The 13225-nt window shown below is 36.7% G+C and overlaps 1 protein-coding gene across 2 annotated transcripts in view; it reads left to right on the forward strand.

Annotated features, from left to right (window-relative positions):
• Nucleotides 1-13225, forward strand: part of cdh4 (cadherin 4, type 1, R-cadherin (retinal)) — a 204914-nt gene that overhangs the window by 135409 nt on the left and 56280 nt on the right. For both annotated transcript variants that reach the window (XM_086086866.1, XM_086086867.1), the window contains exon 4: nucleotides 2477-2659. In XM_086086866.1, coding sequence (XP_085942992.1) covers nucleotides 2477-2659 — 183 coding nt within the window. The remainder of the gene's footprint in view (nucleotides 1-2476; nucleotides 2660-13225) is intronic.

The following is a 13225-nucleotide window of genomic DNA, read 5'->3' on the forward strand; positions in this document are numbered from 1 at the left end:
TGAATAAAACATGTGTTTGCATGTGTCACGTGTGCTCACAAATGATGTACACGTACGAGTGTGTTGGGTGTGTCCTGTTGGGATTAGCTGATGGATTCCTCCTGTGGTACAGGTTACAACCTCTCTGCCAGTTAATGTGTGTGTGCGTGTGTGTGTGTTCTGAAAGACAACAATAGGATTAGGTGGATCATAGCAAAACAACCCTTTTACAAGGGGAAACACCATAGCTGACAATAAAACAAACATGTTCCCATCTTTTTAAACCTCTTTTCAACAAATGAGAAATCAGGGATGGTGAGGTGACCCCAAAAATTTAACTATTTATCTTCTATTACAACATCCATCCATCCATCTCCAGCACTTATTCTTATCAAGGTCACAGGGGGTGCTGCAGCCTACCCCAGCTGACAAAAGGCAGACTACACTGTGAATTGGTCACGAGTCAGTTTCAGGACAAACATAGAGACAGACAACCAGTCACACTGGCACTGCGAGGGAAATTAACCCACACTGAAGTCAGGCTACTCAGTCACCACTACACCATCGGTGATTCCATTTCAACATTCAACTCCAAATGTCTTCACTACAGTAAACACAGCAGAAAGCCCAGTACTGCATTGTCTCACTCTGTTGAGTTAATCTAACTCAAGGTGATCAACTCTGTGAAATAACACTTTCTCTGGACACCTCTCTAATCTCTGAAAATATTAAAATGACACTTTGGGAGTTAAAATGAACCACAAATTTAACTATGCAATTTTAACTCTCCAATTTTGTTCACAGTGATCTAATAACATGCCAAAAGCCTAAAAAAAATGCTACTCACCAGATATTCTTATTATTATAGACAAAATTCACTCTCTTTTGCTAGCAGTATTGTTATGGTCAGAAATGCGTATATGTTGCGAATGGATGTGGTGAATAAATCATTTACTGGGAATAAATCATTTACTAGGTTAAAACAAACCAGCCAGCCAAGTGTTGTCTGACTCCACAGTCATTTTTTTGAAGTCCACCTTGAAAATGAATTTCAAATGAAATCCGATAGTTGTCCTCTCCTAGCTTCATGTAATGAATCCCACTCGAGTAGCTCTGTACCAATCAGAGGACAGAAAAAGGCTGACATCAGACGCCAGAGTTCAAACCTTGTTTGGGTTCTATATTTTTCGAATGAAAAGATAATTATGATCTTGAGAGTCATTGGAGAATAGACCTCTGCCAAGGCTAATCAGTCCATGTCAGTCTGTTTCATTGGATAAATAAAACAAATCACTCTGAGCTATATTGTCATCAATAATTGTAACTCACAATGAAACGCATAATTTAATACACTGACAAGCACACAAAACTATTCCACAAAGTTAACCATTTTTTGGTGGAAAAGACCAAATGTAAAACTATACAGCCATTCAGCAAAGTGCAAACAATATTCTTCTATCCTCACTCCTTTTGTTATTGAAGCAGTATTTAATCAATATCCATTTTATCTGATAATACCCTGACAGCGAAATGTCACATTGTTTACTGGGTTTCGCAGTGACACGGAGGACAAAGACGTGCACAGATAATGTTGTCTGTCTGAAAAATCTTTGGCTGCAGAGGAATGCAGAAAAAGCACAGCATGTTAAAAACCCACTGAGGCTGCTTTAGTTGTGTTGCACATGATGTACCTGTGGTTAAAAATGTTTTGTCCCTCTTATAAATAAGTATTGTTTATTGTTTGGCACAGACTCTTTTTTTTCTTGTAAAAATCACACCCTTTAACTCTTTTACTGCCAAACGTTATCCAAAAAACAACCCCTACAGTGCCAGCCAATTTCGAGCATTTCCACTCATCTTTCAAGGAAAACAGAATTTTGTGTGCTATGACTATGTAAACATGGTGGATACCATATGAAAGATTGGATTCCATTTTTTTTTCATTAGAAAAAAAGTATGTTTCTACTTTATTTTAGTACTCACCATTTGAAAATAGGTAATTCGAGTGACATCATCAAGCGAAAATTGAAAAAAATAAGGAGAAACAAGCTATTTGTGAAAAGATACATTTTCTGCACAACATTGACTTTGACACTAATATTTTTTGTCAAGTGACGCTCTGTGAATTTTATTTAATGTTACAAATGCTTTGATCATTCACGTCAAAACGTTCTATTTCACGTCATCCGCCATATTTTCATGTAATTTAATACCCGGGAAACCATTGAAAAGAGATACAATGCTGCCATCTGCTGGCCATAGTTGGTGGACGTTTTTGGACTTCACAAACCCCATTCACAAACCAGTGCCACACAAGACGTTGCACTGCACATTGAGAAAAAAAAAACATAGTTAACGTCAATTAACATTTTTGGCGGCATTCATTGGGATTTTAGTATACGTCATTAAACGTTTTTGGCGGTAAAAGAGTTAAAATGGTGAAATGTATTCAGTGAATGATTTGGCATGACGTCATATGTTTGTTTTATCTCTCCAGGTCAGCATTGAAGAAATGCTATCAAGAGTCTTGGATTCCCAACCCCGTGTCATCAAGTTTCCCCGAAAACATCAGAGAAGCTCCTATGGTAACGGGCTGAGGCGACAGAAGAGAGATTGGGTCATCCCGCCCATTAACGTACCTGAGAATTCCCGAGGACCCTTTCCTCATATGCTTGTCAGAGTGAGTGTCATTTTACATCAAGTCGAAATTAAATTAGAAATAACTTCCAGGACAAAAATCTAAACCGATATCACTCGAGGCAGACTTCATAATGTCATTAAATGCCGACTCAGTCCATACAATGAAAGCACAGTCAGTTCAATTAAATCGTTGAGCTCATCTCGGATTTTTTGCCAGAAAAGATTTTATTATTTCCATATAGTGAAACAAGAACAGAAGGCATACAAAAACGTAAACCATGCTTTGTCTCAGAGGAATAGATGAATTGTTTACTCAAAGTTTTTTTCCCCTCTGCACCTTAAGTCAATGGAATATTTTTCACATCTCAGTACATCTCGTGTAACACAGCATTGACATTAATTATTGTAGTTATCAAAACACCCACATTCTCCCAAGCGTAGGAAGCCAAAATTCACTTCAAACTAAGTTTTTTTTCAAGGATGCGTGTGTGTGTTTTTTTTGCATGAAGCCATTATTGAACTTAACTGTTCTTGTGGTAAAACATGAGGGCGCTCTGATATTAAAATATGCAGCGTTACATTTCTATGATTCACTTAACGAAGCCAACCACAATTGAACCATGTTAACATTCTGAAAGCAGTTTGGCAGTACACTGCAAAAACACGTTTCCTTAATATTAGACTTGGTCTTAGTGTAACGTTTCTAGAAACAAGTGAAATTATCTGCCGGTGCAATAAGATAATTTTATTAACTTAGATTTCTTGAAATCTCTTGAAAAAAAAATTTGAAAAATGTGTAGAGCTACATTAATCTTAAAATAAGCTTTATACGCTTATTTATAACACTTATTTTTAAAGGTTTAATGGCCTTATTACAAGTAAATTAAATATTTGTGTGTAGATCTTTATTTGTATGCCAAGCAGGGAGATAACGGGTCCCATTTTTGAATTGCATTTGGTATGACCCAGCCAGGGATTGAACCCACAACCTCCCAGTCTGAGGGTATACACTCTACCACAGCTGGTGCTATATTTACTGGAATGAGGAAAAATTACCTTATTAAATACCACGAGAAAAAAATGCTTACAATTGAGTGCTATATTCCACTTTTGTTTGATTGTTTTCACATGTGTATTTCCCCCATTTATCTTATTACTAGATTATGCAAAATCTTTAAATAAGAAAATTAAACCTATGAAACCCCAGTTCGGGGCCTTTGATGTTGATTAATCTTAACTAATTCACTGCCATAAATTCATTTAAAAAAAGATTATTAAATAAATTAGGGGTGACGGGATTAAAATGTTTTATTGTAATTTATCGCATGACTTCACTCGTTAACTCACGATTAATGACACATTTTATGTCGGTTCTAAATGTACAATAAAGAAATTATAGGTTTTCATACTCTTGTTAACAAAAGTGGGGAAAAAATAACTAATAAAAATAGTTAAAATGAATTTTTGACGTTTATAACCATCAATGGCAGTGAATGAATAAAAAATAAAAATAAATCGCGGCGTCAAGCGATTAAAATTTGTAATCGTAATTAATCGCATGACTTTACTAGTTAAATCACGATTAATGACAACTTTTATATCTGTTCTAAATGTACAATTAAAAAAATCTAGGTTTTCATACTCGTGTTAACAAGTGGGAAAAAAAGTTAAACTAATAGAAATAGTTCAAATGAATGAGCCGTCAATGGCAGTGAATGAGTTAAAATGTGGAAAATGTTTGTTTTAAGCCACAAAATAGGCTACTTAAAACTGGCTGCTAACACTCAAGGCTTAGACTACTTGATCAAATCAGATAATTAAGTACTAACTACCTTAAAATAAGCAGAATGATCTTATCTAAAAATCTTATTTCAAATAAAAAAATAACTTGTCAGAGCAAAATACGCAAATTAAGGTAAAACGTAAGAAATTATATCTTACTTTTATCTGTGTGTTGTCTCCCTTTTGGCGCAAATGATCATGATTGCCTTTACATTGGAGCAGTTTTGGTGACGGATGTTGTGACTTTTATTTGTAACCTGGTTGTGATTGTAGCCAAGTGATGACAATGTTCAAGTTTCCATGGAAGGCACACTGCTGCTGCTCTAAACTCTCCTTACTGGCTGCCTCTTATCAGTTACCCACACAGACATGCGGCTTTTCTGCTGGCATTTCGAACACGTACACACACGCACGCACACAAATGTCCACACAAAGTCCCTTACGCCCATTTGTACAGCGAGGCTTACATTGCCGTATTACAGAAATCGCCTTTCCCAAGTGTGTTGGCATGAGGGCAGATTTTCCACTAAAGCTCAACACTCACTCGAACAAAACACACACAAGATGAAGTGCCAGGGAAAGAACCAGAATGTGCTGCGCTCGCGAGGAAATGGGAACGCCTTAATTCCCTTTTTCATCTCGAGCACTAAATGTTGAAGTTGAATTAGCCCCCACTGGCTTCCTTTTTGGGGTTCTATTTTTACTTGCATTCAGCGACTGGGTGAGCAGCTGGACGGAAAAGACTGTCGTGAAAATTTTACGGAGAGTTTGATGGGACTGTTTATTCAATGTCAATGTGTCATAAGTAATTATTATTGGCACAGTTGTGGTGGGTTTGCTGCAGAGGTTTGGCAACGTAAAAGCACAAGTTGTACTGTTGCCATACATGTCACAATTTTTAAATGATTAATTAATGATCATCATAACAAAAGTTTAAATAGAGCTTGTTAATATGTACAGGTTCATAAACATTGATTTTATTTTTGTTATTTATTTGTGTTTGTGAAATTCCAACTTGCATGACTTTTAGAAGTCTTTAATTTAACAGGAGTGAAAGGATGTACAGTATTCTGCTCATATTGGCCTCTAGTGGGTGCATTCAATCACCTTCTAACATCTTTTAAAGGTTTGTTCCATATTCCAGTCAGTTCGTATATCCCTGGCGTCAGGCCAAAACCCTTTACCTCTACAAAACAGACAGTTTTCAGTAGACCTCAAAAACGGCATGTCTGTTCAACCATTAACTCATTCAAACCCCAAAAATTATAAATATGTTTTTTTAAGACTTTGTCCTTCACTCCCAAACATTTATTTATGTTTTTTTTTATGCTAGAGCATACAGAAGGCTTTGATACAGCTTCTAACATGAAGAGGTCGCTTAAAGCAATGGTAGTTATTACAAAAACGGCCAGCAAGTGGCAGCAGAGTATAAGAGATCAACCAGGCCCATGTTGCAACAAGCTCTTTTTCAGTGTTTTCAACAGGTTTGTGAATAAATGATGAAACTTAGCTATATTCTAATGGTAATTTCTGCAAAACGGAAACAGATTTATGTATACTTTTTTCCCTGAAGAAAGACGAGACTCTAATCTTTCTTTTGGTAGGTTCCATGTTTTTATAGCAATAGAACAGAATATTCTGCGGACATTGCAAAACCAGTCAAAATCTAGTAAACCGGCCGGGAGCGAAGGGGGTTGCTTCAGTGAAAATGGCTGCATGAGTTAACATTGCATCATCAAAGAGAGCAAATCATTTTCAACACTTTAGATTGATCAATAATTTGTAATAATGACATTCACAAGTGTGGACTAACCAAAAGCACAGATTTGTGAAACAATCTTTCCGATGTGTCAGGTGAGCGTTTGTTTTGTTTTTTTCCCCTAAAGTACCATGTTCCCAACAAAACCTGTTATATCATTTTTTTTGTGGTTGCACAATATCTTTAAAAGCACAACTGAGTGCACATGTTGTCCCTGTGATAGACTGTGATCTAACCAGGATGTAGCTACTCTTCTTCTTATATCCGCTGGGAGAAATTCAAGCTCATGCATTCCTACACAAGATAATTGGTAGATATGTTCTATGGTTGGACGGCTCGATGGACGATTTTAATGGAAAAGGGCAACATGGGAGAAACATTACACTTTGAATGAATCCCCAGTGCTGTTGCTCCTAGTAACAAATTAAATCATTGTGTAAACTCAATCCTCAACTCCCTCTTGCCACTCAACGTCCAAGGCAAAGCAGAGTGGGCATGTCAAGCTATATCTTGTTCAGTCTCTGATATGACTAAGCGCAACCTTAAACACTTACACAATGGATTGTTTCCCCCATATATGCCATCTTTCTTGTATTGTCTCTCCCATCTGTCTCTTGTATACTTTAATGGGATTAATGGACCAAAACTGATGAAAGGTTGTTTGATCTAGTCAAAATATCCTACTTGCAATTAACCTGAGTTTAAAACCCTCTCTTTTCCTGACCATAGCCAGGGAGATGATCAATTGCCCGAAAACAATTGCACTTAATCGTGTATAATGCTTTTGAAAACATTTTAATTACCCACTCAAAAGGAAAGATGATAGAAAGAATATGATCAGGACTATTCCCTTTGCCCGAATGCTGTGCATGAATGTGCCATCACATAGAGCGAAATTGAACTGTAATGATATCCATCAAGCATGACTTTGATCATGCTGTCACACTTCTGAAGAAAAAAAACGATATATTTTTTTTCAGGTGAGTTGGAGTGCAACAACTCAGCATGGTTTGTGTTACCTCATTATTTTTGAATAGCCCATTATCATTGTGCTCTCAAACAATATCATCAGAAGCAACCGGGGGTTAAATGGGTCACAGTCACAACAACAGGCTCCTCATTTGGCAAACAGAAGCACAAAGTTTGACCTAAATATTCAGTGTATATACTGTTTGCAGAACAGTGTTAACTTGTTGCTACAGTTACCTTAAAAAAGTAACTGATTACTTACTTTAAAAAGTAATTTCTATTACTTTATTGATAACTTGATTTTAAAAGTAACTAAGTTAAATTGCAAGTTACTCCAATAGTTACGTAGCATAAAGACAACCCGCTTTTGACACTTCATTTGAAGCACATTTTAAAAAAAAATTTTTTTTAACTCATTCACTCTCCAGCCATTTTCACTGAAGCAAACCCCTTCGCTCATGGCTGTTTTACTGGATTTTTGACTGATTTTGCAAGGCTCACAGAATATTGTGTTCTGTTGCTATAAAAACATGGAACCTACCAAAAGAACAATTAGAGTCTCCTCTTTCATCAGGAAAAAAAGGATATTTGTATCTGTTTCCATTTTGTAGTAATTAGCATTAAAATATAGCTAAGTTTCATCATTATTCACAAACCTGTTGAAATCTTTGGGGAAAAGAGCTTGTTGCAACATGGCCCTGGTCTCTTATACTCTGCTGCCACCTGCTGGCCGTTTTTGTAATAACTACCATTGCCTTAAGCGACCTCTTCAGGTCAGAGGCTTCTGTATGCCTTATGTATGCTTGAGCATTAAAAAAAACCCATAAAAACCGTATAAATAAGTTTTTGGGACCATGGCAATATTTAAAATAGAACGTTTGTATACGTTTTGGGAGCAAGTGAGTTAATGGACTTACCATATTTATGAGAGTTTTTAATGGATTTCACTTAACATAATTGGGCTGGTTGTTTTTCATTTAAAAAATATATATAAAAAGGCAGTCTTTCGAGACTTCACTTTACTTAAATACATTTTTAAATAAAAATCTAAAATAAAAGCGCTATTTTTTTATTTTTAAATTGGTGTTGTAATGGCAAAACTCAACATTTATCCCAAGCCAGCTTGGAGAGATTCGAGGTAGCCACATGTTGTTTTGGTCGGGAATCGATTTTGGGTCCTTTTGAAATGGTAAAAGGGAGAAACTCACAAAAACACATACATTGTCCCTTGTTTAAATTCATCCTGAAATTCTTGATTATGGCTAGTGCACATACTGTACATACAGGACATTACACTTTGTCACTCATTGCATCTCAGAGTCAGAAGTGCAGTCTCGCTCTCTGATTGTGACTGAAATTCTGTTCTCTTTTTTCGTGTTCAAGATGATAGTTTGTTGACATTTTCTTTCAAGGTGGGAATCAGGTCAGCGCCCAATTTGCATTTCCTCCCGACTTCATCGTCCCAGAATCTGTGCCATTTATGCTGACTCATCCAGACTAACAAGGTTTCCAGGAATAGTTGCTCTGATTTTGCTCCGCTTTGCCATGATGAGGACATGCTCCCTCATCCATTTTCTCTACAACAGATTTGAATTATTCACTTGTCACCTGATGGGTTAGATGTAAAATAGTGCAAAGAACGGGGGCGTTTGTTTCATGGATGTATTGTATACTGCATTGTGCAGACAATTGCGGTGGCAGTAGAGGCACAGAATAGGTGTGTATAGTAATGGTTAATATGCTAATGGTTATGGTATTTGGTCATTTTATGCATACACACATGCATATACAAAGGTATCTGTCAATTCACACAATCCTCATTAAAAAAGAAAAAGAAACTTTTCTGGACAATATCTTTACCTATCATGTTTTATTCTTTTCTTTTACAAAGCAATTTGCATGATGTTGTCAGAGGCGCGTATTCTTCACAACTCTATCACGAAATCTCCTTACTTAACGATGTCTCCTCATTGTTGATGTTATTGTTGTAGTTGTGTTTAATGAAGCTGTCAATTGAGAAGACCTGAAAAGCTTCTCTTTTTCTTGAAATATACACCACAGATGTATTCATCGTGGCCCAGTTCATTTATATGTCGGTACCTGCCTGTCCTATAATGATTGGAGGAAATCGCTAGCAAGTTATCTGAAACAACACAACACATCACATTATGTTGCAAATTAACAGTATGAGATTTTCCCTCCTCTTGCATGCCATAATGAGCAATTTTTAGATGAACAATCGACTGAAGCGTTTCAAAATAAAGGTCTTTTTAGACGTCGTAAAATGGAAAATCCAATACCCAAATGCTGACTGAGTCTGAGGAAGGTCAGTTTTATTGGTTGCTTTAATTTGTTTTTGTTTGTATTGACAGAATCGCATGAATACTCCCAAATGATCAATTAGTCTTTCTCAAGCATAGACAAACACAAACACAATATGGCATTTGTTAGTAAAGTTACCTTTGTAGATGCAGTATTTCATTATTTCAATAATGGTTTTCCTGGTGAACCATTAATTTGCCGGATCAATATTTGCTAGACCAAGGGTATTCAATCGGTGGGCCCCGGGCCTTATCTGGCCCTCTGGCTACCTATTGGTGGCGCCCATAATGTTCCAGCCCTTTTTCTTTTTTTAAATGAAATTAATATTTTGTTTTTATTTTAACAGTATTGATGCAAGTGGCCTTACTGACCACAATAAATGGACCCAATTAAAAATGTGATTAGTAGTTTAACATTTTCAATAATGTATTAATATTTTTGATGTATTTGAATAACCCTGGTCTAGATGTAATTATGTCATCCAATTATCGGCTTCATACAAGTGGTTAGCACAGTTGCCTCACAACTCTGAGGTTTGAATCTCATTTCTGCTCATCCTGCACTCTAAAAGCAATTGGGTAAAAAATAACCTAATTTGGGTAAAAAGTGGTCAGATCTCCAAATTGTGTCAATTTGATTCTCAAATGTTGTTACCAACTGACCTTTGAACCAAGTAGTGAATCAGTTAGTTAGTTTGTTTTTACCCAAATTGGGTTATTTTTGACCTACCTGTTTTTAGAGTATGTGTTGAGTTTGTTTGTGTGTTCTCTTGTAGTTTATAGATTATTTATGACTACTCCGACTTCCTCCCTCATGCCAAAAACAAACTTATGTTAATGTCAAGATACACAAGGTTGTAACCTATGGAAGGTTTTGTATGAGCCAGGGAATACACTGGAAGAGTCATAAGATATTGGTATACTAGGTACCATTTAATACATTTCAATCATTTAAATTAAATATTTAAATAAAGTGTATCTTTCTGTTGGCATGTCTGTCACTGGAATTTTCATTAAAATGCAATTGTTCAATTGTAAATTTTCATTTGTATAAAATATACACTCTGGACCTGTAAAATTGATTTGAGCAATGTGTTTTATGAATTGAAGCTAGAGTAAATATGTTCAAATACACACCCAGTATGCACTTTGCTGCACGTCTCCACAAGAGAATGTGTGTGTCAATCACAGTATTCTCGGTTGGACAATTAGAAGGTGACAGTCCCATTAGAGCCATCCCAGTAGGAAAAAGGCTGTGTGCTTTTGTGGCCCGCGTAAAGCTCAGCTTCTCACTAAAGAACTGTCAACCACTCTGACCCCACTGGCAGCTCGCTCTGAACCACTGCGACTCCCCTCTGGACTCGCATTGGCAGCTCCAGTCACTCCCAGGTCCAAACATGGCCCTCCTTTCAAGTCCGGCCTTTAAGTGATTGGTTGGAGCGAGGCCACCTTGGGCATGCCAGAAGTGCTTTCAACTGGCCTCGGGTTGCTGCTGATTGGTCCGGCTCTCAAGGCCCGCTTCCTCCTGCGGGGGAGAGCACATGGCAGTAGATTAGGTCGAAGCATGCAAGTTGATGGTGGAAATGAAGGCGCAAGGGCAGCGGAAAGCTCCCTTAGCACCACAAACTCCTCCCTTCGCTCCATTTCATACTCTACATGCCCTGTTATTCTCTTTCAGTAAGACTTCGTGAAGCCAGTCAGAGCTTCATGCCTTGTGCATGAAAGACCCAAGATCTATGGCAGTTTACTTTTTGTTCCTGTATTGTGGATCTGTGGGTAAAATGGTACAATAAAACCATTTCAACTTAAGACTTTACAGCCTGTTTGGTAAGTAAGACAAGACTGTGGACCTCGGCATCCTCCATTTCAATCTCATTATACACGGAATATCTCTGGCGCTCTTTATAAAGGAACTTAATAGATATATTTTCTTCATTCTTCTCCCACGCTGTGATTCAGGGGAATTAATGCCATTGTTAATGCAGAGAGACCGCTGGTACATTTCAACACGATTCTCCCATCCTGCAGAGCTCCTCTAAATTGCCTGGCTAATGCCATAATTGGGTTTGTTCGTCACTTCTTAACTCCCATTAATATTTGTTCTCCCTGTAATTGCTTCTTTTTTTCAGCTCAGTCCTACATTTCATTCCGCCGTCTGGTTAATGGTCTGAGGTGGAGGCAGTGAGGCGCATGCATGAGCACAAGGGCATGCTTGAGAAAGCATCTCATCTATTTTTTTAAAGCTACAAAATGTAAAAATTGTGGAACTCTTCTGTCCTCGGGGTAACTAATCAAAAATAAGACAATGGAGCTGATAAAATTCTCATCAACGGAGCGTTGAAAGGTCAAATGGCTGAAAGTAAAATTAGAGACACTGTCAACCATATAGTATATATATAGAGAGAGAGTACCACGTACAAATGGTTCACCAAAACAATACCAAAAGTCTACAATATGACGTTTAACTTAAGTACACTGATTGCTGTAGTAAAATAACAAGTTAAAAAAAAAATAAAAAAAAAGGTTTCCAAGTAATTATTATCTTACTAGACTTTTCATTTAACTTTTTCACAAAATCAAGATTAGCTAATTGTTTTGATAGCTAAAAGTTAAAGGTAATTTCAGTGTTTGTTAGTTTTTATAAGAGTCTTTCAGTCTTCCATTATATACTTTGCTCTGGCCTACTTCTAGATCTTAAATTGTGTATATTCAACATCTGGGTTTTGTGCTATATGATTGATCTTACGCTCAATCAGACAGATGAGTGATACTGCTACAGTGATTTAATCCAATCATATATGAACAATAACTGAGGAGGTACTACAGTATATTAGTCAGACCATGAAGGAAGGCGGGACATGAACAGAAGTGGAGTAATACATGCCAACTGAGTCAATCCCAGATTTATTTGTATTTAATTTTTTTACATCCCAGAACGATTAGAAACGTAAATAATAATATTAACTACATTTTATTAGAAATGTTTAACATTTTTAATTGCTTTGTTACAATGTGATGATCACTGCAATTGCATTACTTGTGAAATATTCGCAACGCCGAAAACCTCTACAGAGACGCTTTACAATAATAATAATAATAATAATAATAATAATAATAATAATAATATACAGCCTATTTACATTTACAATCAAATCCACGCAATATCCAAAACATTAGATTGGGGGCCCTTTTTAAAAAAAGAAAAAAGAAAGAAAAAAAAAAGATTGGGGGCCCTGAGCAGCTTATACGAATTAAGAAAATTAAAGTAAAAAAATAAAAATAAATGTAAAAAGCTGAATAACAGTGTCAGTACAGATTACACTTTCTTCAGTTGGAGACTGATTTATATGGACAGAATTATTTTCCTTTTTTTACTACACTATGGAGAAATGGTGGAAAGTGGGGGAAAAGATGAGAGCAAACTAAGAGGCTACCCAAACAGAACAGAAAAACATATCTAATAAAAAAGGATGCAAAAACACGTCATATCTCAGTGCTCCTTGGAGCTTTATTCATTTTCTATTCTGTCCCCGATCTATAATGTTCCGCTCTTTATGAGTATCAGGAAAGACTGCGCGTGATGTTGGCTGTCAACGGATCATTTGAGAGATATTAAAAAGGGGCCCTTTGCAGCTTTTCTCTCACAAACCTCCTGAGTGACTATTTCTAAAACAAGCTGCATCATTCCCCTTTAATAACACCACTCAACACCTCCCCCATGTCCCCAGACGCTCTTTATAGCCAGTCGAATGTATGTATGGTTGTCACTGTATTC

This window comes from Leptonotus elevatus, chromosome 10 (assembly GCF_054856555.1).
Source record: "Leptonotus elevatus isolate MCC_2025b chromosome 10, RoL_Lele_1.0, whole genome shotgun sequence".
Lineage (NCBI taxonomy): Eukaryota > Metazoa > Chordata > Actinopteri > Syngnathiformes > Syngnathidae > Leptonotus > Leptonotus elevatus.